Here is a 27,518-nt window from a genome sequence, read left to right as displayed (position 1 = left end):
CCCAGCTAATTTTTGTATTTTTAGTAGAGATGGGGTTTCACTATGTTGGTCAGGCTGGTCTCGAACTCTTGACCTCGTGATCAGCCCACCTCGGCCTCCAAAGTGCTAGGATTATAGGTGTGAGCTACCGTGCCCAGCCTGTGTTTTGTTTGTTTTTAAGATGGAGTCTCGGCCGGGCGCGGTGGCTCAAGCCTGTAATCCCAGCACTTTGGGAGGCCGAGACCGGCGGATCACGAGGTCAGGAGATCGAGGCGACCATCCTGGCTAACACGGTGAAACCCCGTCTCTACTAAAAAATAAAAAAAAATTGTCGGGCGAGGTGGCGGGCGCCTATAGTCCCAGCTACTTGGGAGGCTGAGGCAGGAGAATGGTGTCAACCCGGGAGGTGGAGCTTGCAATGAGCTGAGATCTGGCCACTGCACTCCAGCCTGGGCAACAGAGCAAGACTCCGTCTCAAAAAAAAAAAAAAAAAAAAGATGGAGTCTCCCTCTATTGCCCAGACTGGAGTACAGTGGAGGGATCTCAGCTCACTGCAACCCCTGCTTCCTGGATTCAAGTGATTCTTCTGCCCCAGCCTCCCAGGTATCTGGGACTACAGGCGCATGCCACCATGCTCGGCTAGTTTTTTTTGTATTTTTAGTAGAGATGGGGTTTCACCATGTTGGCCAGGCTGGTCTCGAACTCCTGACCTCGTGATCCTCCTGCCTTGGCCTTCCAAAGTGCTAGGATTATAGGCATGAGCCATCGCACCCGGCATTATTTGGCATTTTTTCAACTTTTTATTGTGAATGATTGCAGACACCTAAAAAATTTAAAAAATAAAGTGAATGTCTATATATCTACCCCCTAGTTCAGCAATTGTTATATTTTACCATATTTGCTTCCTATATCACTAGCTATGACTCTGTATTTTTTTTTTTTTTTTTTTTTTTTTGAGATGGAATCTCACTCTGTTGCCCAGACTGGAGGGCAGTGGTACAATCTTGCCTCACTGCAACCTCCACCTCCCGAGTTCAAGTGATTCTCCTGCCTCAGCCTCCCAAGTTGCTGGGATTACAGGCACACGCTACCACACCGAGCTGTTTTGTTTGTTTTGTTTTGAGATAGAGTCTCGCTCTGTTGCCCAGGCTGGAGTGCAGTGGTGCGATCTCAGCTCACTGCAGCCGCCGCCTGCCGGGTTCAAGTGATTTTCCTGCTTCAGCCTCCTGTGTAGCTGGGACTACAGGCGTGTGCTACCACGCCTGGCTAATTTTTTGTATTTTTAGTAGAGATGGGGTGTCACCATGTTAGCTAGGATGGTCTCGATTTCCTGACCTTGTGATCCACCCGCCTTGGCCTCCCAAAGTCCTGGAATTACAGGCGTGAGCCACCGTGCCTGGCTGCGCCCAGCTACTTTTTGTATTTTTAGTAGAGATGTGGTTTGACCATGTTGGCCAGGCTGGTCTTGAACTCCTGACCTTAAGTGATCTGCCAGCCTCAGCCTCCCAAAGTGCCAATGTGAGCCAACACACCCGACTCTAGCTATGACTTTTCATGTTGAATCATTTCAAAATAGGTTATAAACATCATAACACTTCTTTTCTGAATATTTCAACGTGCATTTCTTTAAAATAGGGACATTCACCTACATAATCACAATACCGTTGTCATGTTTTAGGCAATTCATGTTTTAATATGTTAAAAATTTCCTGCCAGCCGGGCACGGTGCCTCACACCTGTAATCCCAGCACTTTGGGAGTCTGAGGCGGGAGGATCAGTTGAGTTGAGGAGTTAGAGACCAGTGTAGGCAACATGGTGAAACCTCATCTCTACCAAAAATGCAAAAAATTAGTGGTGGCGCATGCCTGTCATCCTATCTATAAGGGAGGATGAAGTGTGAGGATCACTGGAGCCTGGGAGACAGAGGTTGCAGTGAGCCAAGATTACACCACTGCACTCCAACCTGAGTGACTGAGACCTTGTCACCAAAAAAAAAAAAAAAAGCCAATTTCCTGCCAGGTATGGTGGTTCATACCTATAAATCCTAGCACTTTGGGAGGCCGAGGTGGGTGGATTGCTTGAACCTAGGAGTTCAAGACCAGCCTGGGCATCATGGTGAACCCTGTCTCTACAAAAAATACAGAAAGTTAGCTGGGTGTGGTGACATGTGCCTATAGTCCCAGCTATGACTATATGTTTAAAATTTATTTGTAGGCACAGAGTCCCAATATATTGCCCAGGCTGGTCTCAAACTCTTGGCCTGAAGGAATCCTGCCAGCTTGGTCTCCCAAAGTGCTGGAATTACAGGTGTGAGCCACTGCACCCAGCTTTATCTCTTGTATTTTCTTAAACTCTGATTTATTTCTACAGGCTTGATTAGATTTAGGTTCAACATATTTTTGAGATACTTTGTGGTTGATGGTATATACTTTATTTTCTGTACAAAGTACATGATGTCAGGTTATCCAGTATTAGTGTTGCTAAATTTGATCAGTTTGAGGTGCTGACAGGAACATCTTTTTCCATTTTCAGTTAGAGTTAATTTATGGAGTAATTGGCATTTCGTAAATATCCACTGTTGTTGTTTCTTTCCTCAATCAGTTGTATTATTGAGGGTTACAAAATGATTTTTACCTAGTTCTATTGTAGTTTCTACATTTGTTAGTGAATGTTCTTTAAAGAGTAGCTCTTCTGGGCTGGGTACAGTGACTTATTCCTGTAATCCCGGTACTTTGGGAGGCCAAGGTGGGCAGGTTGCTTGAGCCCAGGAGTTCAAGAGCAGCCTGGGCAACATAAGGAGAGCCCGTCTCTACAAAAAGATTGAAAAAACTTAGTCGGTGTGCTGCTGCACGCCTGTAATCCCAGCTACTTGGGAGGCTGAGGTAGGAAGGTCACTGGAGCCAAGGAAGTCAGGACTGCAGTAAGCTGTGATCACACCACTGTACTCTAGCCTGGGCTACAAAGCAAGACCCTGTCTCAAAAACAACAACAAAAAGGAATAGCTTTCCCATATTGACTATTATTCTTCCCAGAAAGACATGTTAAATGCTAAAAGCTTAATTCATTCTTTTCAATTACCAGTTTTCAGAACAAGGAGTTGATGTGGTAGTGACCAATGGTTGATATTTAAAGTGCTTTTTTTTTTTCTTTTTTAAATTTAATTAATTTTTTGAGGCAGGGTCTCACTCTGTTGCCCATGCTGGAGTACAGGGGCATGATCTTGGCTCACTGCAGTCTTGACCTCCCGGGCTCAAGTGATCCTCCCACCCCAGCCTCCCAAGTAGCTGGGACTACAAGTGCATGCCAACACACCCAGCCAGTTTTTCTATTTTTTTGTAGAGACAGAGTTTTGCCATGTGTCCCGGGCTGGTCTCAAACTTCTGGACTCAAGCAAGCCTCCTGCCTCAACCACCCAAAGTGCTGGGATTACAGGTGTGAGCCACTGTGCCCAACTTCTTAAGTGTTTTTAATATTAGAATTTACAGTAATATATTGGTCTTTTTTTTTTTTTTCTAGACCGAGTCTCACTCTGTCACCCAGGCTGGAGTGTAGTGGCATGAACACTACTCACTGCAGCCTTGACTTCCCAGGCTCAAGCAATCCTCCCACCTCAGCCTCCCAAGTAGCTGGGACTACAGACACGCACCACCACACCTGGCTAATTTTTGTATTTTTTGTAGAGATGGGGTTTCATCATGTTGCCCACGCTAGTCTTGAACTCTTGAGCTCAAGCCATCCTCCCACCTTGACCTCCCAAAGTGCTGGGATTATAGGTATGAGCCACCATGCCCAGCACTTATATTAGTCTTATGATTTCAATTTACAATGTATAATTGACTGAATATTGATTTATACTTGTGAATTTAAATTGAAACCTTACTGTGGTTATTTTATTTTGTGGACATTAGAGAGTACCTAAGAGTCATTAGATTTATAAGTTATTCTCAGGAAATTTTTTTTTCTTGACATGTTAAAATACAAAAATGTTGTCTTCTTAAGTCTAACAATTATACTTAAAATTGAATATATTGTTTGGGTTTTGTGGGAGGGGTTTGCAATAGTTCTCACTCGATAACATTTTTTTTAATTAAGAAAAAGGTGTGGTACTCTACAGTTTTGGAGAAACTTCTCTAGTAATGAACTGTAGAAATGATACCTGAAAGTGTAGTCTTGATAACATTGTTTCAGTAGTTAAATTTTATGTTTGAAAATGTTATGTTGTAGGTGAACTTTGAAATGAGTTTAAACATTCATCAGAGGCCTTTAAAATTAGACCTCCAAGTAGAATAAGTTGTCTAAGTTCAGTGTAAAAGTTTGAGTAAAATCTAGGCGTTTTGGATTTGTAACTTTAGTAAATTAAGTATTCATATTTTAAAACGAGTAAATATCAGTCTTTTCTATGCATTAAAAACTCCTCCTCTTAGATGTGAAAACAAAATACTCATCGGCAGTGGCAATATTCTGCTTTGCCTAGCTTCCTTAAAGCATGCTGATACTGTTTTTTCAGTTTTGTTTTTTGTTTTTTGGTTTTGTTTGTTTGTTTGTTTGGTTTTGGTTTTTTTGAGACAGAGTCTTGCTGTGTTGCCCAGGTTAGAGTGCAGTGGCATGATCTCGGCTCACTGCAATCTCCACCTCCTGGGTTCAAGTGATTGTCCCGCCTCAGCCTCCTGAGTAGCTGGGATTGTAGGCGCGCACCACCACACCCGGCTAATTTTTGTATTTTTAGTAGAGATGTGGATTTCACCATATTGGTCAGGCTGCTCTCAAACTCCCGACTTTGTGATCCACCCGCCTTGGCCTCCCAAAGTGCTGAGATTACAGGTGTGAGCCACCGTGCCCAGCCTAATTTTTGTATTTTTAGTAGAGATGGGATTTCACCATGGTGGCCAGGCTGCTCTCAAACTCCTTGACCTCAGGTGATCCTCCTGCCCTGGCCTCCCAAAGTGCTAGGATTACAGGCCTGAGCCACTGTGCCAGCCATGCTAATATTGTTGATTTGAATTTCTGTTCGTTTATTTCTTCATTTATGAGCAGGATGCTCAATTCTGTAGCATTGCTTGTTATGAATGGCTTATTCTTTGACTGCAAAGTGTGTGCTTTCCTATTTCTCCAGCTCCTCTTGTCCAGCTTAAAGTGGGGGGAATATGGTTTAGTGAATAAACCGTTTGAGGTTTTGGTAAGTCAAGTATACTTGTTCAGATGATAGAAACCATACGTGAGGTATGTTAACCTAGCTGAGCTGTATAGTGACGTTAGTGGGCCTGAATTGTTTTTCTTCAAAGTGGCCTCCTCCTTAAGATTTAAAACTTTCCTTCACAAGGACATCATTGGTATTTTGTGACTGTGATCGTTGATCTCCTTAGGTCATTTAACATCCCTTTTTTCTTTAGAAAAGTTTTCTTTTCTTGATATATCAGTGGAGCTGTATTTTGATGAGTGTAGCTTGTAGTCTCCTCCAATCAGATTTGAATGATTAACATTCTGTATTGGAATGTGTCTGTGCCTTCAGTTAACTGATGATTTTCAGTTTTGAAAATGTGGTGCATTTCTTTTCTGCTTAGTTCAAACCTAAAGGCATTTGTTTGATTAGAAATGAAGTCTATTGGTGTAAAGACTGTCAAGGTTTGTGGGTCAAAGACCTCTGTACGCATAGAAGGTCAGCCATGTTCATTAGGCCAGAGTAGAAGGAAAGGCAAGCTTATGGGTGAACGGTCGTATACTCTTTCAATTGGCAATGGAGACTACTTTTGGACAAATAAAGAAATGCTGTGGGATTATGTGCAGACTCTGTCTGGTAAGAAGTCAGCAGTTATAAATAATAGATGTTTTTAAAACATTTCAAAAACTGATTACAAAAATGAATACCCATCTCTGGCAGAAAACTTGAGAAATGTAAAAATATATAACAGGAAAAATAAAAATAATCCTGTTGAAATATATATATATATATATATTTTTTTTTTTCTTTTGAAATGGGGTCTTGGCCAGGCACGGTGGCTCATGCTGGTAATCCCAGCACTTTGGGAGGCCGAGGCGGACAGATCACTTGAGATCAGGAGTTCAAGACCAACCTGGCCAACATGGTGAAACCCCGCCTCTACTAAAAATACAAAAATTAGCCAAGCGTAGTGATGGGCGCCTGTAATCCCAGCTACTCACAAGGCTGAGGCAGGAGAATCACTTGAACCCAGAAAGCAGAGGTTGCGGTGAGCTGGGATTGTGCCACTGCACTCCAGCCTGGGCAATAGAGCGAGACTCCGTCTCAGAAAAAAAAAAAGAAGAAATGGGGTCTCGCTGATTGCTTAGGCTGGTAGTCACATACTAGGCTCAAGCAATCCTCCCTCCTAAGCCTCCTGAGTAGTGAAGTGTGTTTTTTTAAAAACAGAAAATTTTTATCCTGAAGCTAAAGAATGTAGGTAAAATAATGGTTTGTCAACACGTAAAAGGTTATTTATTGAGCTCAGTTCTCAAACGTGTGTAGAAATGGGAATTTCAGAGACTCTTGTCAGCCTTAGAGTCCAGCTTATCTATTTATTTATTTATTATTTATTTATTTTGAGATGGAGTCTCACTGTCACCCAAGGAGTGCAGTGGCACAATCTCAGCTCACTGCAACCTCCACCTCCTGGGCTCAAGTGATCCTCCCACCTCAGCCTCCCAAGTACCTGGACTATGGGCATGTGCCACCACACCTGGCTAAGTTTTGTGTTTTTGGTAGAGATGGGGTTTTGCCATGTTGCCCTGAGCTCAAGATCCACCTGCCTCGGCCTCCTGAAGTGCTGGGATTACAAGCGTGAGCCACTGTGTCCAGCCCAGCTTATATATTTACTTTTTTTGTAAATTGGCTGCTCTCCTTTTCTGGAGAATTTTAGAAGACTTACATTTTATTTTTCTTTTATATTTATTTTATTTTTTATTATTTTATTTTATTTGAGATGGAGTCTCACTCTGTCGCCCAGACTGGAGTGCAATGGCGTGATCTCGGCTCACTATAGCCTCTGCCTTCCAGGTTCCAGTGATTCTCCTGCCACAGCCTCCCAGGTAGCTGAGATTATAGGCATATGCCACCATGCCCAGCTAATTTTTGTATTTTTAGTAGAAACGGGGTTTCACCATGTTGGCCAGGCTGATCTGGAACTCCTGACCTCAGGTGATCTGCCCACCTTGGCCTCCCAAAGTGCTGAGATTTATAGGCGTGAGCCATCATGTCCAGCCTGAGATTTCCATTTTCTGGGGTTGCTGACAGCAGTGGCCACATGAACTACTCTGCTTTTAGTGGAGAATAGAAGCTCAAAATTTTCAACACCTGGGTGAATTGTTGGGGGTTTTTTTTTCCCCTTTCTCCTGTATTTCTAAGGTACTCTTACAGTTGGGGCCAGAAGTCCCATTAAAGAATGTCATCTAATCTAGGGCATATTTTACTTATTTATTTTATTCATATTTATTATTATTATTACTATTCTTGAGATAGGGTTTCACTCTATCACCCAGGCTGGAGTGCAGTGGCATGGTCATGGCTCACTGCAGCCTTAACCTCTGAGGCTTCGGCAATTATCCCACCTCAGCCCCCCAAGTAGCTGGAACTGCAGGCACATGCCACTATGCCTGGCTAATTAAAACAATTTTTTAAAGTAGAGACAGGGTCTCGTTTTGTTTCCCAGGCTGGTCTCAAACTCCTAGGCTCAAGCAATCCTCTTGCCTTGGCCTGCCAAAGTGCTGGGATTATTGGTGTGAGCCACTGTGCCCAGCCAAGGGGCATATTTTAGAAGAAGCTTTAGAGATAACTTGATGGCAAACTAAGAATTTTTGGCATTTGGTTTAAATCTATTATGCTTCTTTATGAGAGAAGACACATTTTTTAAAATGTTAGGTTTTCTAAAATATTTAATAATAAATGAAACATGAAAGGTATTTATATTCTTTGTCAAAATTTTATGGTGACAATATGGTGGATTGAGGATTCTGTTTCAATCTAAACTTCTAACTTGCTGTCTGAGGTCCTAAAGTCCTGTGTCCCATTTTTACACATTTTAAAATAATTGGTCCTTACCTTTTTTGTGCACCTGACAGTTTTGCAAAACACATGCGTTGGGTAAACAGTATGTTCTTGCAGTGAAACTCCTTGTTATTGACTTTCCAAAGAAAAAACTTTAACATTGTCTTTTGAAACTGGCAAACTTTATTCACTTAACTCTTAGCTTTTCCTCCTCCCTATTGTATGCTAAAGTGGAAATAAAATACTAATTGACCTGCTAACTTTAATTATCAGAAGTAACACTTTTAATAAGCCCAAATACTAGAATGCCTTTTTTTATAGAGCAGATAAGTTCTTAGATCTTAGATGAGTTTTTTTAAGTACAAGTTAACAGTATTACGTTGTTGTAAGTGGTGACTCTCAAAAGGGTGTGCAGTCTTCTGGGGGTTTCATAGTGATCTAAAGAGCTGTTTCATAGTCAAGTCACATGAAATTGAATTTTATTGTTAATTTTTATGTTTAAAGTACAAATGTAAATACATTTGTAAAAATACAAGAATTTTTAGTTCTGGTAAAAGGAAAGGGGGGAAGGGAGCTGTATTTATTTAGCATCTCCAATTAAAGACAGGCCAAAGAAAGACTGGACTGAAGATGTGACTGATTCTTTTAATTATGTCATATTGCCTTCTTGGAAAAAGGAAGTTGGCATTCTTCACTGACTGCTGACATGTGCCAGGCTAGGACTTCCCAAAGTTAGTTCTGTTGACAACTGGTTCTTTTATTTTTAGTTTATTAAGATGAGGTCTTACTCTGCTGCCCAGGCTGGAGTGCTATGGCACAATCTCAATTCACTGCACCCTCCACCTCCTGAGTTCAAGCAATCCTCTCACCTTTGCCTCCCTAGTAGCTGGGACTACAGACGCATGCCACCATGCCCAGCTAATTTTTGTGTTTTTTGTAGAGACGGGGTTTCACCATGCTGACCAGACTGGTCTTGAACTCCTGGGCTCAAGTGATCCACCCACCTTGGCCTCCCAAAATGCTGGAACTACAGGTGTGAGCCACCAAACCTGGCCAACAACTGGTGCTTTGAGATGCTCCTGGTGTCTAGGCAGTAATCACAAAGTGCCCAGATCATAAGTGCACATACAGTTTGATGAATAGTTTGCTGTGTATCCTTGTAGACTTTATTCTATACTTATTCAGAGGTACATATTTGTGTATATGTTTTTATAAAACATGGGATTCAGTTGTACAAAGCAGTTTGCAATCTGTTTCTTTTATTTAACAACATGTTGTAGATATTTTTCCACATCAAGTTATGTAGACTTAATAACTGTTAATGTGCCATGGTATAATTTACAATTATTTAATAAATAATGAGGCTGAATTTCATTTCCTGTTATTAAGCCATTCATATTTATTCTTCTTTCAGCAAGTTTCTGGTGTTTCAGGAACACTATGAAGGACTGTGGCAGGGTTCTTGAGGATAAGGGAGCTTGTTTATCTAGGCAACTCCTGGGAGCCATTATAGAGGGAGTCACACTTCCCAGTATCCTGGAAGGGGGCTTGTGATGGATGAGGTGCCAAAGTAGAGGCTACTGTGAAAGATGGAACTCTGGGGCACTATACTGGGGGAGCATTCTGCCAGCTCTAACCCCAACTTGAGTCCATGTTGGCAGATCTGTTGAAGGAGAGGGAAGAATGGAAAGGAGACGGTAAGCAAAAGAACCCCATGACTGGTGTGATTCTTGACAACTTTCTGGAAAGTTGGTTGTAGGCACTCTTGAGGGGTAAACTTGGGGACAAGATGGTCTACTATTTCTCATCTGGGGATTTGTCTTCCATTGATACCTTAATTGGATATGAGTGCTGCTTTAGGAACAAACATATCAGTTTCTTTCTTTTTTTTTTTTTTTTTGAGATAAAGTCTTGCCCTGTCACCCAGGCTAGAGTGCAGTGGCATAATCTTGGCTCACTGCAGCCTCCACCTCCCAGGTTCAAGTGATTCTCCTGCTCCAGCCTCCGCAGTAGCTGAGACTGCAGGCATGCACCACCACACCCAGCTAATTTTTGTGTTTTTAGTAGAGATGGGGTTTTACCATGTTGTCCAGGCTGGTCTTGAACTCCTACCTCAGGTGATCCACCTGCCTTGGCCTCCCAAAGTGCTGGGATTACAGGCATGAGCCACTGCACCCGGCCTCAGTTTCTTTATAGAAGCGTATTTGGAGTTACTCAATCTGAGTTGGAAGGGATGCTAAAAACTATATAATACAGAGTCGCATTTTATTAAATAGGGAATCTGAAATTTGCCCCAGTTCCACTTCTGTAGTAGCATCTGTTTAATTTCAGAAGTGACATTAAAGTTTTAGTCTTAGTTCAATTCTAAAAATTGTCTGTACGTCGCTGTGCAACCTGCCTCCCGCCGTATGTTGAAAAGGATAGAATCTGCACTATTGTGCTACGTATTAGGGGTTTACTCTGCCAAGTGCATGCCAATTACTTTACATATATTCTTACTAAAGCCTTACGATAACTTGAAAAAGGGTTTTCTTATCCCCCTTTTGCAGATAAGTTCAAGCTTTGGAGGTCTTTGAGTTTCAGTCCGAAGCAACAATTCTGTATGAAAAAAAAATTCGTATATAAATAAGAAATTCAAATATTGTGAAATTCTTTAAAGTCATACACAGTGACATTGCCATCACCTACCTATGTTTGCGGCCCATGACATCACATTTATGCAATGGTCACATTTCCTTTTAATGATATTTCCATTAGTGATGCATGGACCTTTTGCTAGTGAGTAGAACCAAGAAACAGAATATTCTTTGGGAGATAATAAAATATAAAAGGCACCTTTTAAAAACAAATGATAAATGTTTTGCAGAAAAGAAAACTTAACATTAAAAATGACTAGGCCAAGTGCAGTGGCTCACACCTGTAATCCTAGCACTTTGGGAGGCTGAGGCCAGCAGTCACCTGGGAGGTCAGGAGTTTGAGAACAGCCTGGCATGGCAAAACCCCGTCTCTACTAAAAATACAAAAATTAGCCAGATGTGGTGGCAGGCGCCTATAGTCCTAGCTACTCGGGAGACTGAGGCAAAAGAATCATTTGAACCCAGGAGGTGGAGGTTGCAGTGAACCAAGATTGTGCCACTGCAGTCCAACCTGGGCGACAGAGCAAGACTCCATCTAAATAAATAAATAAAAAATAAATAAAAATGGCTAATTTTACATTACCTATGTAGTATTCTTGCCAGAAATGTTAAACTGCATGTAATATTGAGGAAATAACCAGAAAAATTCAGAATGTAGGGCATTCTGATTCTATTTAATTAATTCTAATTGGCTTAGACTCTTTTGAAAAAAATAAAAAACCAAAAAACAATGACCTAATGATATAGTGTAGATCTGTGTCCCCACCCAAATCTCATGTTGAATTGTAAATCCCCAATGTTAGGGGAGGGACCTGGTGGGAGGTGACTGGATCATGGGAGTGGATTTCTCCCTTGCTGTACTGGTGATAGTGAGTGAGTTCTCACTAGATGTCATTATTTAAAAGTGTGTAGCACCTCCCCCTTTGCTCTCTCTTCTGCCGACCATGTGAAGATGTGCTTGCTTCCTCTTTGCCTTCTGCCATGATTGTAAGTTTCCTGAGAACTCCCCATGTGTGCTTTCTGTACAGCCTGCAGAACCATGAGCCAATTGAGTCTCTTTTCTTTATAAATTGTCCAGTCTCTGGTAGTTTTGTTGGTTTGTTTGATTTTGTTTTTGTTTTGAGACAGAGTCTCGCTCTGTTGCCCAGGCTAGAGTACAATGGTGCAATCTCAGTTCACTGCAAGCTCTGCCTCCCAGGTTCACGCCATTCTCCTACCTCAGTCTCCCGAGTAGCTGGGACTACAGGCACCCACCACCACTCCCAGCTAATTTTTTGTATTTTTAGTAGAGACTGGGTTTCACCGTGTTAGCCAGGATGGTCTTGATCTCCTGACCTCGTGATCTGCCCACCTCAGCCTCCCAAAGTGCTGGGATTACAGGCGTGAGCCACTGTACCTGGCCTTTTTTTTTTTCCCTCAAGACAGAGTCTCACTCTGTTGCCCAGGCTGGAGTGAAGTGGCGTGAACTCAGCTCACTGCAACCTCTGCCTCCCAGGTTCAAGCGATTCTTGTGCCTCAGCCTCCCAAGTAGCTGAAATTACAGGCATGAGCCACCATGCCCAGCCAACAAAGACTCTTGAGAGAACTACAAAAAGTATTGAAGCATTTGTTAGAGTACTTAACACACTTTTGTTAAGTGAGTTAGTAGTTTTAGGTTTGGTTCAGCTGAGATTTTTACCTTTAATTTGGAATTCTATTTTCAAATTAAAACAAAAAGCAAAAAATCTAGTATTTAAAATAGCAGATTATAGAGGTAGGAGGTAGTTTTCCCAGCTAAACAGATTATTAACCTTTACTGCGAATTTATATGGACACGTAACATATTAAAGAAACTTTTTAAATGTGTTAATCTTTTAGATTTCTGAGCCTATGAAAATATTCCTTGCCTGGAAATTAGCTGTAAGCCCTTATCTTTTTTTTTTTTATTTTTTTTAATTTTTTTTTTTGAGACAGAGTCTCGCTCTGTCACCCAGGCTGGAGTGCAGTGGCCGGATCTCAGCTCACTACAAGCTCTGCCTCCCAGGTTTACGCCATTCTCCTGCCTCAGCCTCCCAAATAGCTGGGACTACAGGCGCCCGCCACCTCGCCCGGCTAGTTTTTTGTATTTTTAATAGAGACGGAGTTTCACCGTGTTAGCCAGGCTGGTCTCGATCTCCTGACCTCGTGATCCGCCCGTCTCGGCCTCCCAAAGTGCTGGGATTACAGGCTTGAGCCACCGTGCCCGGCCTTGTAAGCCCTTATCAATGTAGTTTTCTGACTAAGTGTTACTACTTTCCAACTAAATTATAAATCTCTTAAAGGCATCGTAGGTGTGTTTATGTTTTTCTATCTCCAGCACCTGGCATAGTTGCTTGACTGTGTGGTACTGTATGTTGCTGAGTGGCAGATCTAATATTTTTTAAAGATCACAATATTCTCAGCTTGAATGTCCTTATCAACAGAGCTTGTGGTCTTTATTTAAGTGGGCAGGTTTTCATTGTGTTTCAACTTGGCCAAAGGAAGCTTTTCAAGTTTTCAGAGGAGTAGCTTCTTACTAGCTTGTAACATTGGTCAGTCATTGTTGAGAGAGCCCTAACTTTGGCAACTTTATTAGGAAGAACACAAGATGAAAACTAGGGACAAATTCACTATACAGTAGTCCCCCACCTTTTCCTCAGGAGATACAGTCAGGGACCTCCGGTGGATACTTGAAACCACAAATAGTACTGAATCTATATACTGCTTTTTTTATACATACATAACTATGATAAAGTTTATAAATGAAGCATAGTAAGAGATAAACAAGAACAGTAATAAAATAACAGTTATCTGAGTGTAGTTTCTCTTTCTCAAAATATCTTACTATACCCTACTCACCTCTCTTCCTATGACCTATTGATCTGATAACCAAGATGGCTACTATGTGTCCAAGGGGAGGTATCTTATACAACATGGAATGCTGGACAAAGGAATGATTGACTTCCTGGATGGGACAGAGTGGGACACTGCAGGATGGCAAGAGATTTCATCATGTTACTCAGAACATTGCAGTTTAAAACTTAAGAACTGCTTATTTCTGGAATTTTCCATTTGATATTTTCATACCATACTTGACGTTGGGTAACTGAAACTGCAGAAAGTGAAACTGGATAAGAAGGGACCACTGTACAACTTTTATTTCTAAAGAACTGTAAAACTTATATGTTTGCAGATCAGGGAGCAGAGAAACATGAAGGCACAGGTCAGTCCTCTGGGATCACTGATCAAGAAAAGGAGTTATCCACCAATGCTTTCCAAGCTTTCACAGTAAGAAATGGCTTCTCTTAATCTGCTCAAGTTGTAGGGTTCTGTCAAATAAGAATCTTTTCATAGTGAATTTTTAAATTTACAATTTTTACTCTGTAATAATTCAAGAGTTAATTTAGAGATAAGTAGGTTTATTTAATTTTAAAAGTAAATGTTTTAGAGTTTAAATATGGTAAAAGAAATGAGAGTAATTGGAGCCATTCTCAAGTTTTTGTGTTTTTGTAAACATGTTTTAACTCATATACTGTTGTTTTTAAGTCTTTTAAATTTAGATTTGTAAGTATGTGGATCAGTCTTTTCATTTCACTATGCCGTTCAATTCTTTATTTATTTATGAAAATATCAGATTCAAAAATTATTTTCTTGAAGGTACTTTAAAATGGAACCCCAAAACTTTATTGGCAGAATTTTAACTTTTCTGACATTAAACAATATGAAAGAAAACCTTATTTGGTTATCAGGTTACGTGCATGTAAGCAGAAGAACTTAACGCTTGGGTATTCGAAATATATTTACTAGAAAATAAAATTTGGAGTGATTATATTACCTTTCTTGACTAGCCTCAGCCATTAATACCCTGCTAGCACTATGTGTATATACCAACATATTTATCATACCAATATATGTGTCTTATATGTGTCAATGTCAGGGTTTTGAGTCTTAGGAAGTAAATATCCACAGTTTCTTAACTGACATGAATATTGCTTTATCTAGTGACTTTGATTAGTATATGTAGGGAAACTACATCTTTCTTTTTAAGAACTTTTAAGATAAAGATGAATGAAATGTATTTGGAATGATATACTGTTCTTAAAGCTGGTATGTAATTTTGTGTGTGTGTGTGTGGTTTTTTTTTTTTTAGTCTGGAAATTATGATGCCTGTCTACAACACCTTGCCTGTCTACAAGATATAAACAAAGATGATTATAAAATAATTTTGAATACAGCAGTAGCTGAGTTTTTTAAAAGTAACCAAACAACAACAGATAATTTGAGACAAACACTTAACCAGCTGAAGAATCAGGTGATACACAAATGAATTTAACTATAAAAAATATTGTTCTGTTCTTTAATTTATCAAATACAAATAGTTAAGGAAAATAAATATGATTTGTGTGGTATTTCTTGTCTGAAACATTTATTAGCATTAATTTTATTTCCATAAAATTATTATTCCAGGAGATAAAAGGTATGTTGTGTGATTTTTTTTAAATTGGGGTTTTAATTAACTTGAACAGAATAGACTAATATACCAAATTCGAATGAGCTTTGAAATTTTGAGAAAGAAAGAACTATATGAAGAAGTTTAGCTATGGAGATATATCTTGTTTATGATTACAAAAATATGATTAATCCTAATGTCAAGTTGTTTTCGCATTTGGATCAGGAGATGATTGATTAAATAGAAGATATTCTGCTTTATATCTGGTTTGGGGCTTGAATTGCGGATTGGTCTGGTTATAACCCAATGTTTATTGAATCCTGGGGCTAGACTTTTGGTATTCAAGAGGGCTGATAACAGTGATGATGCTGATAGGATCAGCTAGCATATGTTAAGTGTTCACTGTGTGACAGGGCACTGCCAAGAACCTTGGATGCAACTTCTCATTTGTTCTTCTCAGTAGCCCTGTGAAATAACTATATAATTTTTCTTATTTTAAAAATGGGAAGGCCAAGGCACAGGTAGCTGTATAAATTGTCCAAAGACACAAAGTTTTTGAGTAGTAAGAGCTACATGAACTCAGTTGGGTTTAACTTTAGAGCCTGTAATTTTAGTTACTGTTTCATGCTGTTAGGGAGTCATGAGATCTTGCCTGTAATCATGAGTACCACGATACTGTATCGTATCACCCTGAAGTGTGACACAGGTAGAAGCAAGTGGTTCCTTCAGGCTCTCTATAAACCTTTATAGGCATAAAGTAATTTTTAAACCCCATTAAAATTCAAAAATGAGGCCAGGCGCGGTGGCTCACACCTGTAATCCCAGCACTGTGGGAGGCCGAGGCGGGCGGATCACGAGGTCAGTAGATCGAGACCATCCTGGCTAACATAGTGAAACTCCGTCTCTACTAAAACTACAAAAAATTAGCCGGGCGTGATGGTGGGTGCCTGTAGGCCCAGCTATTGGGGAGACTGAGGCAGGAGAATGGCGTGAACCCGGGAGGCGCAGCTTGCAGTGAGCCAAGAGCATGCCACTGCACTCCAGCCTGGGTGACAGAGTGAGACTCCGTCTCAAAAAAAAAAAAAAAAATTCAAAAATGAGAATAACAGCTACCATTTATTGAATGCATACTTGGTGCCAAATTCTGTATTAAGTGCTTTTTATGCCTTATCTCATATAATCCTCACATTCAACTCTTGAGGCAGTAGGTGCTTATTATCTCAGTTTTAAAACCAGGGTTTAGGAAGTCTAATTTAAATTTATACAACTAGGAAGGGGAAGACCAGATTTAAACCAGGCCTTCTGACTCTTGCGCCTGTTCTCCTACCTGTCTCAGTCTTCATAAATTCATATGTCCTCACGTTTCCTCATTACTCCAGTATTATTACTGATGACTTTATCTGGTGTTCTGGAATCAAAGGAAAAATGGTGCTTACTGGTAATCTAGTACATGCACCCTATGACCCATAGACAGTTTCTTCCAGGACAGATTTGTTTGGTTTTTGAGAACAAGTTCAGCTTTTAAACTTTTTTTGAATAAGCAATTCCTGCAAACTTCCAGTTAGGCCAAAAAAACTTTGTGAAGTTCTTTCACTAGCTTTTATTGTTTATAAGGTTTGTTAGGGCCTTCCAACTCTTGAGTTTCCTAGAAGTGTTTGTACTTGTGGTTACTGGCTTCTTTAAATCATACTTCTGTTCGCAGTCACATGTCTTGGGCACAGTGACATCCTTTTTCAACCTATTCCATTTTAATTAACAAATGTCTAATTTCACTTAATGAGTAGTTTTTCTTTTGGCTGGAGCAATTACTAGACTATTTAGGTGAGTCATAGAATATGTGGCAAAGTTATTCATGTGATAATTATTCAACCATTGCTGAATCCAAAACGTCATAGTTTATCTAAAAGCTTTTGTGGCTAAACTCTTAACTCATTCTCTCTCCGTTACCTAACTACAGAAAGAGTTGCCTTTGGAAATTGAGTTTTCACTGTTTGAAGATACTGTTTTTAATCTCTTTAAGATAGTGACTTGATAAGTGAAGATTTTAAAGAGTTCCCAAACTCATTGAGATGCACATGTTGTTGGTCAGCTAAGACCACTTGCTAACATTTGAATCGTGTCAAGCTTAACCACATGGGTGATTGATGTCTGTTGAAGTCCAGTTACAAAATTTACAAATCACTGTGTGTTGTGAACCTTCAGGTTCCTTGCCATTAGTCAAACCAAGGCTGTTAAATCCATGTACTGTATATCAGAGTTCTAAGGAAGTGTTGGTCTTAGAATTAATTACTTAATATTGAACAATAATTTATTGCAATCTTCATAATGGCAAAGTTTAGTTTTAATACAGGTAGACTTCCAATTTCATGTGTTATATGGAATTGTGCAATGGTTGTAAAGCTTGATTAAAATTTAAAAACCTGTTGCTACAGCTTACAGAAGGGGGTATACAGTTTCAGAATGCAAAGTGTCATGCTTTTTGTTTTTTCTTTTGGTGTCAGTTACGGATGTTAGCCTTTAGTGAAGCCCATAAAAGCCTTTTCTAACCATCATGTGTGCAACAATATATTTTTGTTATTGAGTACTTTAAAAAATCTGTCCTTTTTTATGGGAACAAAACCTGAAAATATACTTTCTAGCCCTATGGTCTTGGGTAAGATAATTAAGTTTTCTGTGCTGATTTCCTTATGTATAAAGTGGAAATGAAATTATTTATGTCCTTGGCCAGGTGCGGTGGCTCATGCCTGTAATCCAAGCACTTTGGGAGACCGAGGTGGGCAGATCGCCTGAGGTCAGGAGTTCAAGACCAGCCTGGCCAATATGGTGAAACTCCATCTCTACTAAAAATACAAAATTAGCCAGGTGTTGTGGCGCATGCCTGTAGTCCCAGCTACTCAGGAGGCTAAGGCAGGAGAATCGCTTGAACCCCGGAGGTGGAGGTTGCACTGAGCTGAGTTTGTGCTACTGCACTCCAGCCTGGGTGACTCCATCTCAAAAAAAAAAAAAATTATCTATGACCTTGTGGTATGGTCAGGATTAACCTGTAAAAATTTTAACATAGCACGTCTGGCACATGGTAAATAGTTAACTATTTTCATTTTGTTTTGTTTGATACAGAGTTTCACTATATTGCCCAGGCTGGAGTGCAGTGATGTGATCTTGGCTCACTGCAGCTTCTGCCTTTTGGATTCAAGCAAGTCTCCTCCCTCAGCCTCCCGAGTAGCTGGGACTACAGGCGCGTGCCACCACACCCAGCATTTTTTTTTTTTTTTTTTTTTTTTTGTATTTTTAGTTGAGACGGGGTTCACCATGTTGACTAAGCTGGTCTCGAACTTCTGACCTCAAGTGTTCTGCCTGCCTTGGCCTCCCAAAGTGCTGGGATTACAGACATGAGCTGCCATGCCTGGCCAGCTGTTATTAACATTTAAATTTTACCTAAGTTTTTACAAAATGAAATCAAACTATGAATATTACGTGACATTTTTATGGGAAAGGTCATTTTGAGTTTGTTGCGTGCCTGGTGTAGCCTCTTGTAGGTCGTGAGACTAGGAGGTGGGAATCCTGCACAGAAGCCCTGTTACCAATTGAAACAGGGAAGATAGCTTCACAGTGACAAGGAAGATAATTGTCTAGCCATGTGCTGGGTACTTAATAAAGTCTCGTCAAAACATTTAAAAATTTTATTATGTGTGGCGTAGAAGAATGAAAATAATTTTTAGTATGTGAGAGTAATTAAAATCTAAAGATAGTGTTGAAAGTATTGAAAAATTCAGAATAAGAATGTTGGCCTGTGTTCCTTTTTATTCATGTGAATTATTTCACTTTTGCTTTTTATTTCCTTAATGTTGTTAAAATATAATCTCTGTTGATTGCTTTATAGGTCCACTCAGCTGTTGAAGAAATGGATGGATTAGATGATGTTGAAAACAGCATGTTGTACTATAATCAAGCAGTCATTCTTTATCATCTGCGGCAGTATACAGAAGCCATATCAGTTGGTGAAAAACTTTATCAGTTCATAGAGCCTTTTGGTATGTTATCTGTCAAGTCAAAAATTTCCCTATCTTCCCTATACTTGCAAAGTTCTCTGGTACTTTTACCTAGATAACCTAAATCTGAGAAGTCCATGTCAATATTCAAAGAAAAAAAGAAAAACCGTATCAGCTTTGCTTAATGGTTAGAAAAAATAAAAATATAATCCAGGTTTTCTTTGAGTGTCCTTTCCCAAATTTTGAAGATAACTGTTAAAAATGCTGTTGGAAAGTATTGAAAACACTTAGTGATGTTTGTGGGGGTTTTGCTGTTTAAACGCTATTTTATTATACCTGATCCTTTCTTTCTTTAGTACGTTAAGGAAGTAGCATTTTGGAATGTTAGGGGACAGTGAGGTATTTCATTTTTGCCTATTGCCTAACTGAAATTTTTGGCGGTAGTTATGGAGTAGGAAGTATAGAACAGTGTTAGTTTTTTTGCTATCTTAATTCGCTTACTAACCTCAAGGAGGAGTAGCAAGAAAAGTAAGGGCAAAGGAAAAAAGAAGAGCAAAGGAGAAAGCTGGACCCAGGAAATGGTTGTTAGAGAGGGCTGTTGGTTTCTAGCCCACAAGCAGTCAAATTCCATTTGTGAGTTACATTTTTGTCTTTTTTTTTTTTTCATGATTGCTTTCTTTTACATCCAAAACACAAATGAGAATTCCTAATTTATCAGGAACACCTGATTGCTGATGTGGTTACCACAGGACAAGTGGTGGGGTGTGATAGCACTCTGTGGTGCTTTGGGAGGAGGTAGAGAGTCCCCTTTTGCTGACAGTGGTTGAACAGCTGATTACTATGGCTCCAAAGAGCCATTTTGAGGTGCTTCTCTTCTTTCCCTCAATCCTGAGAGCTTGGTAGCTGGACAGGCTGGGCAGGAGAGACAGCAGTGGTAAGGGATTATGTAATTAGTGACCAGGTCCTTCTGTATAGCTAGAAATCAGAGTTACACTTTTAGGACTGTACACATTTTTCTATAAAGTTACTGTTATTGATGCTTCTTAGAATTTCTGGAATTCAGCCAGGTGCGGTAATCCCAGCACTTCGGGAGGCCAAGGTGGGTGGATCATCTGAGTTCGAGACCAGCCTGACCAACATGGGGAAACCCCATCTCTACTAAAAATTAGCCGGGCATGGTGGTGCATGCCTGTAATCCCAGCTACTCGGGAAGGCTGAGGCAGGAGGATCACTTGAACCCGGGAGGCGGAGGTTGCAGTGAGCTGAGATCGCACCACTGTACTCCAGCCTGGGCAACAAGAACGAAGCTTGTTCTCAAAAAAAAAAAAAAAAAAAAGAATTTCCAGAATTCATGAAATCCTGTTAATCTGCACTGTGGCTGAACAGAATATATTAATAGTAATCAACTCGTCAGTATTCACATCCATTTTTCTTTGAAAATATTATGGCTTTTTTTTTTTTTTTTAACTTTTACTGCTTGGATTTTTTTAAAGACTATTTTTTAGAGAAGTTTTAGATTTACAGCAAAACCAAGAGGAAAGTACAGAGATTTCTCGTGTGTCCTCTGCCCCAACACATCCATAGCCTCTCTCATTACCATTATCCCTCAACAGTGCGGTGTATTTGTTATAATTGATAAACCTACATTGATACCTCATAGTCATGCAAAGTTCATAATTTACATTAGGGTTCACTCTTGGTGTTGTATTTTCTATGTGTCTGGACAAATGTATTCATTATAGTATCATACAGAGTATTTTTCACTGCCCTAAGAATTCTGTGTTGTGCCTGTTAATTCCCTTTCTACCTATAACCACTGATCTTTTTACTCTCTCTATAGTTTTGCCTTTTCTACAGTGTCAAACTTAGAATCATAACTACTCAGCTTCTTCCTTTTTTTTTTTTTGTTTTTTGAGATGGGGTCTCTTTCTGTTGCCCAGGCTAGAGTACAATGGTGTGATCTCCACTCACTGCAACTTCCACCTCTCAGGTCCAAGTGATCCTCCCACCCCAGCCTCTTGAGTAGCTGGGATTACAGTGAACGCGCCACCACACCCAGCTAATTTTTGTGTTTTTTTGCAGAGACTGGGTTTCGCCATGTAGCCAAGGCTGGTCTAGAACTCCTGGGCTCAAGCAATCCACCCACCTTGGCCTCCCAATGTGCTGGGATTACAGGTGTGAACCACCGTGCCTGGCCAGTACTCAGATTCTTCATACAACATATACTAATTGAGGACATGGGCCAATACTGAGGGCCAGACACTGTTCTGGGTCTAGAGATAATGCAGTGAATGAAATACAGAAACTCTTTACCCCCGTTAAGCTTCTATTCTAATGGGAGAGAAAGCAACATAATAAAAAAACAGCCATCCCTTGGTATTCAATGGAGATTGGTTCTAGGACACCCTTCCTCAGATACCAAAATCTGCTGATACTTAAATCCCTTATATAAAATGGTGTAGTATTTACATATAGTCTGTGTACATCCTCCTGTACATTTAAAATAATCTCTAGATTACTTATAATACCCAATACACTGTATATGCTATGAAAATGTTTTCATACCGTATTGTTTAGGGAACAATGACGGGAAAAATGTCTGTACATGTTCATTGCAGATGCAACAACTCTTTTTTTTTCTTTTAATATTTTCAATCTGAGGTTGGTTGAATCTGTGGGTGCAGAACCCACAGACACAGGGGGCTGGCTGTATATTGAATGTTGTGAAGTAAAGCTAAAATTGAATGAGAATATAGAGATTGAGTGGGGATCTTTTAAGTAAGGTAATCAAGCAAGGCCTGGGATGAGATGATATTTGAAATGAGACCTGAATAAAGAAAGGACGTTGGCCTTGCTGCTGTTTAGAGAGAAAGCATTCCCACTGGAGGTAATGGGATATGGAGAAGACCTGAAGTGAGAGGCTGTATTTGGTGAGAGCAATAGCAGCAAGGTCATCGTGACTGGAGCTAGGTGGGGAAGATAATAGGAAATAAAATCAGAAGTAGCCACAGGCTCAAAAAGTTTTGGATTTTGAGGCTGGACACAGTGGCTCATACCTGTAATCCCAGTACTTTGTGAGGCCAAGGTGGGTGGATCACTTGAGCTCAGGAGCTTGAGACCAGCCTGGGCAACATAGTGAAACCCTGTCTCTATGAAAAAATTAGCCAGGCATGCTGGCACATGTTTGTGGTCCCAGCTGCTCAGGAAGCTAAGGTGAAAGGATCTCCTGAGCCTTGTAGGCAGAGATTGCAGTAAGCCAAGATTGCAACACTGCACTCCAGCCTGGGTGACAGAGTGAGACACCATCTCAAAAACAAAAAAAAAGTTTTGGATTTTGGAGGATTACAAATTTCAGATTTCAACATTTCAGGTTAAGAATGCTTAACCTCTATTGGAATTCAGGTTTCTTTCCGCCTAAAGTAATTTCCTCATTACATGTGCTAGTGTTTAGTAGATATTTTCCCAAGGAAGATTTAATCACTGGAATTTCTGAAATGAGAGACCTTGCAATGCCTAATAAAATGACATTGTTGACATTGCAAGTTGCTCTCATTCATAGCTCTAGGTGATATGCATTCATTTGAGTAAAGATTTATGCTTTGCTATTTAAAGCTTTGTATCCTTGTTTGGAGGGTGGTCTGAGATGTGTGCTTTACTTTAGATTGTGACTATTCTTTTCCTGTGTTTTTTTCTCCCAGAAGAAAAATTTGCCCAAGCAGTGTGTTTTTTGCTTGTAGACCTGTATATATTGACCTACCAAGCTGAGAAAGCTTTGCATCTTCTTGCTGTCCTAGAAAAAATGATTTCACAGGGTAACAATAACAAAAATGGAAAGAATGAGGTGAGTGTTTAAAGGTAATCAGACTAAAATCTAAAATATGATTAATTCTCTCTGCTTGTTGGTTTACTGGATTAAAAAGGAGAAAACAATTAAAATATGATTAATATTTGTGATTATGAACTATTAACAGCTTTAAGATACAATTTGCATATTATAAGCTTTACCATTTTAAAGTGTAGAGTTTAGTAGTTTTGAGTGTACTCGCATTTGTACAACCATCACTACTATCTAATTTCAAAATATTTTTATCACCCCAAAAAGAAACCCTGTACCATTTGCAGTCACTCCCCATTTCCCCCTTTCCTGAGCCCTAAGCAGCCATTAATCTACTTACTGTCTCTGGATTTACCGTCTGGACATTATATACGAATGGAATCATAATATGCAGCCATTTGTGACTGGTATTTTTTTACTATGCTTTCAAGCTTCATCCATATTGTAGCATATACTTTTTTTTTTTCATGTACTTCATGCCTTTTGTGGCTGAATAATATTCCATTCATTATATGAATATGCCACATTTTAAAAATTTCTTTATAAGTTGGTGGACATTTGGGTTCTTTTCTACTTTTTGGTTATTATATATAGTGCTTCTATGAACATTCATGTAAAAATTTTGTAGGGATATATGTTTTCAATTATCTTAGATATAATATTTAGGAGTAGAATCACTGGGTTATATGGTATCTTAACTCTATATTTAACCCTATACAAGACTGTTACAAAGTGATTGCACTTTGAATCAGTTGAGCCCAGGAGTTTGACATGAGCATGGGCAACACAGGGAGACCCCTGTCTCTATGAAAAATTAAACTTAGCAAATAAATAAAACCAGCTCATCGTTACGTTATGTTCATTACGTTCTACTGTGAGCTTCTCATGAGTAGAGCTTCCTGTCACCCACTCTAGACTACTGAACCTCAGTCTCTAGGAGTGGGACCTGGGATTCTGCATTTTTTAAAGACAGGGTCTTACTCTGCCACCTCAGGCTGGAGTATAGTAGCACAGTCACGGCTCACTGCAGCCTTAATCTCCTGGGCTCAGGCAATCTTCCCACCTCAGCTTCCTGAGTAGCTGGGACTGCAGGTACATGCCACCATGCCCAGCTAATTTTTGTATTTGTAGAGATGGGATTTTGCCATGTTACTCAAGCTGGTCTCGATCTCCTGGGCTCAAGTGATCCGCCCACCTCAGCCTTCCAAAGTGCTGGGATTACAGGCGTGAACCACCATGCCCCACAAATTCTACATTTTGAAAATGCTCTCTAGGTAATTTAGGTTACCTCACTTGGAAATCACTGATTTAAATTGTGGTCAAAAATATTTAATTTTTATAAACTTTGTCTCATCACCCTGCAGACTGGTAATAACAACAACAAAGATGGATCTAATCATAAAGCTGAAAGTGGAGCTCTAATAGAAGCTGCAAAATCAAAGATACATCAGGTAGTGTAAATTTTAAAGGGGGGCAATACATCACATACATTTAATTGTAGTTAGGACAAATGAAGCAATGAGATAGATCATTGGAAGCAGTCAGTAATTCAAGGTGCATATATTTGTTTGTCTTTTGAAGTACTGTAGTTTAGAAGCACATTTATCGTAAATATATTTTGCTTAAGAGGATAATATAATTTATTTAAATTGCTCTATAAATAAAGTTTGAGAGAAATGGCATGGGAATGTACTGCATGATAAAATCAACTGGAATTTTAAAAAGTCGTCATTAGCCATGTGCAGAAGAGGACTGATAGGATTTTTGCCTGGAACTTGAGTATTTAAGTTTTTTGTTTGTTTTTTGAGACGGAGTCTCGCTGTGTCACCCAAGCTGCAGTGCAGTGGCGCAATCTCGGGTCACTGCAACCTCCGCCTCCCAGGTTCAAGTGATTCTCCTGCCTCAGCCTTCCTGAGTAGCTGGGATTACAGTCGTGCGACACCATACCTAGATAATTTTTTGTATTTTTAGTAGAGACAGGGTTTCACCATGTTGGCCAGGCTGGTCTCAAACTCCTGACCTCAGGTGATCCACCTGCCTCAGCCTCCCGAAGTACTGGGATTACAGGCGTGAGCCACCACACCTGGCCAAGTTTTTATTCTACCATGATTTTAGTATTTTGAAGTATATTCAAAGAGTACAGTGAAAATAGCATATTTTCTAAAATTGCAAACTTGTTTTAGCAAGTAATTAGTATAACTATGTTGTAAATACATTGGGTTTAATTTTCCTAACTAGAAAGTAAAACTTTATGTAAATCTACCATAGTCTTAACGTAGTAACATTTTCACTTTGACAGTACAAAGTACGAGCTTATATCCAAATGAAGTCTCTGAAAGCATGTAAAAGGGAAATCAAGTCAGTCATGAATACAGCTGGAAATGTAAGTTTCTTCTGTACTTTTGTTTTTCAATTTGTGTCTTTCTTATTTAGACTATGGGTATTTGTCAGTTTTAAATAATTTATCTTAGTCTATTATATATACTGCCAGATATGAACCTTGCTGTTTTAAAGTTGGGAAGTAGTAATAATACTGTGTCTGTAGTTTAATTTTTTTTTACTTAAAATTACAACAAGCACTTTTCTATTTTATGTAACCTTCAAAACCACCATTTTAAATAACTGCCTATTGTTCTGTGACTGGTTTATCACAATTCACTTAAACATTTTGCTAATATTAGACGTTTAGGTTATTTTAGAATTTTTTAGTATTATACTCAAAACATTTATGGCCAGGCATGATGACTCACCTGTAATCCCAGCACTTTGGGAGGCTGAGGTGGGAGGATCACCTGAGGTGAGGAGTTCAAGACCAGCCTGACCAACATGATGAGACCCTGTCTCTACTAAAAATACAAAAATTAGCCGGTGTGGTGGTGTGTGCCTGTAGTCCCAGCCACTGAGCCACTGGGGAGGCTGAAGTGGGAGGATCGCTTGAACCCGGGAAGCAGAAGTTGCAGTGAGCTGAGATTGTGCCATTGCAGGCTAGCCTGGGTGACAGGGTGAGACCATGTCCAAAAAAAAAAAATTTTTTTATTAAAAATCTAACAGTCAAGTTGTAGCCAAAACCTGCCCCTTCCAAATGACTTTTGGCTTGACAGTACCTTCAGTTTAACTAGTACTAAAGTATTTGAAATAGAATTACTTCTTCCTTCTACTCCCTCCACCCTAATCTTTCATTGATAATTTTTAAGATGGTGTAGGAAAGAAACAAAATTGTGAACAATCTTGATGCTTCTAGGAAAACTATAAATTTAGAAGTATAAAGCCATGAGAAAATATGGTTAAAAATCTCAGGCAGGATCCAGATTAGTCACTGAGTTAGTTAATATGCTAGTGATTTTTTATAACAATTGTGGCCTAGACCTGAGCCTAAGAGGGAGAAGCCCAGTGAGCCAGCCAGCCAGCCATTATCAGACCTTTTTTTTAAATGATAAAAGACATAATTCCTGCTTTAAAGGAGACCATAGTCATAGAGGAAAGACAAATGAAAATTATTATAATTCAGTGTAATAGTCATCCTAAATCAGCGAAAACTTCAGAAGGAATAGCTACCACTAAGGATAAGTGCTGAAAACCCTTGTTTCCTTAGTGACCAGAACTTTGGGATGGGCGGGAGGCAGAGCAAAGGATAAACTCGGATTTAGAAGGAAAGCCTGTTGCTAAATTAAGTGAATACATAGGCCAGGTGTGATGGCTGATGCCTGTAATCCCAGCTCTTCAGAAGGCTGAAGCAGGCAAATCACCTGAGGTCAGGGGTTCGAGACCAGCCTGGCCGACATGGGGAAGCCCCATCTCTACTAAAATAAAAAAATTAGGCCGAGCACGGTGGCTCACGCCTGTAATCCCAGCCCTTTGGGAGGCTGAGGCAGGCAGATCCCAAAGTCAGGAGTTCGAGACCAGCCTGACCAACATGGTGAAACCCCACCTCTACTAAAAATACGAAAATTAGCCGGGTGTGGTGGCATGCGCCTGTAGTCCCAGCTACTCAGGAGGCTGAGGCAGGAGAATTAGCCCGGCGTGGTGGCACATGCCTGTAATCCCAGCTACTCAGGAGGCTGAGGCAGGAGAGTTATTTGAACCCAGGAGGTGGAGGTTGCAGTGAGCTGAGATCGTGTCACTGTACTCCAGCCTGGGCGACAGAGCAAGACTCCGTCTCAGTCAATCAATCAATCAATCAGGATTCCAGATGTCCTTCTGGATGGATGTTTAGTCTCCAGAGCTCTCTGCATGCTTTTGTACTCTAAACAGGTAGTACTATCTAGAGGGTTCTCCACCATGAGGATTCTTAGGAGAAGTGAAAAGTGATCTACAATTCAAAATAATAATCTTGGAACAGCAAGATTAGTGCTTGCCAATAAGGCATTCTGTTGAAAAATTCTTCCATTTGTAGAATGACACTTTTTTTTTCCTATTTGGAAAAGTATTTGATTATTTATATCTCTGTAGGTGCTAATGAAAGGTGCATTTGTATCCTAGAAAGTAAGAAAGATCACCAGTCTCTCTAATAACTATTAAAATGAAGGACATAGATTGTGCTGTCAAATTGGTTTTCAGTTAGTCGTATAGTAGATGAACACAATCAGTTGATAATCTACAGACTGTATTTTTTTTTTTTTTTTTTGAAACGGAGTCT

General features: G+C 39.8%; 2 protein-coding genes across 6 annotated transcripts in view; one reads left to right on the top strand and one right to left on the bottom strand.

Annotated features, from left to right (window-relative positions):
* Positions 1–27,518, bottom strand: part of DYNC1LI1 (dynein cytoplasmic 1 light intermediate chain 1) — a 354,482-nt gene that overhangs the window by 173,136 nt on the left and 153,828 nt on the right. The window lies entirely within an intron of this gene.
* The window catches only part of CNOT10 (CCR4-NOT transcription complex subunit 10), a 98,830-nt gene that overhangs the window by 9,252 nt on the left and 62,060 nt on the right, over positions 1–27,518 (top strand). Inside the window, exons 2-8 of one of the 5 annotated variants that reach the window (XM_050779380.1) lie at positions 3,660–3,752; positions 13,802–13,896; positions 14,759–14,920; positions 18,939–19,089; positions 22,746–22,888; positions 24,247–24,333; positions 25,182–25,265. In XM_050779380.1, the coding sequence (XP_050635337.1) occupies positions 3,660–3,752; positions 13,802–13,896; positions 14,759–14,920; positions 18,939–19,089; positions 22,746–22,888; positions 24,247–24,333; positions 25,182–25,265 (815 nt within the window). Of the gene's footprint in view, positions 1–3,659; positions 3,753–4,905; positions 5,774–13,801; positions 13,897–14,758; positions 14,921–18,938; positions 19,090–22,745; positions 22,889–24,246; positions 24,334–25,181; positions 25,266–27,518 lie in introns of those variants that run through there. The other 4 variants (XM_050779379.1, XM_050779378.1, XM_050779382.1 and 1 more) reach the window with 4 other exon arrangements.

The sequence above is a fragment of the Macaca thibetana genome, chromosome 2 (genome assembly GCF_024542745.1).
Source record: "Macaca thibetana thibetana isolate TM-01 chromosome 2, ASM2454274v1, whole genome shotgun sequence".
NCBI classification, from domain to species: domain Eukaryota; kingdom Metazoa; phylum Chordata; class Mammalia; order Primates; family Cercopithecidae; genus Macaca; species Macaca thibetana.
The sequence above is the reverse complement of the archived record's forward strand: the minus strand, read 5'-3'. Positions and strand labels throughout refer to the sequence as shown.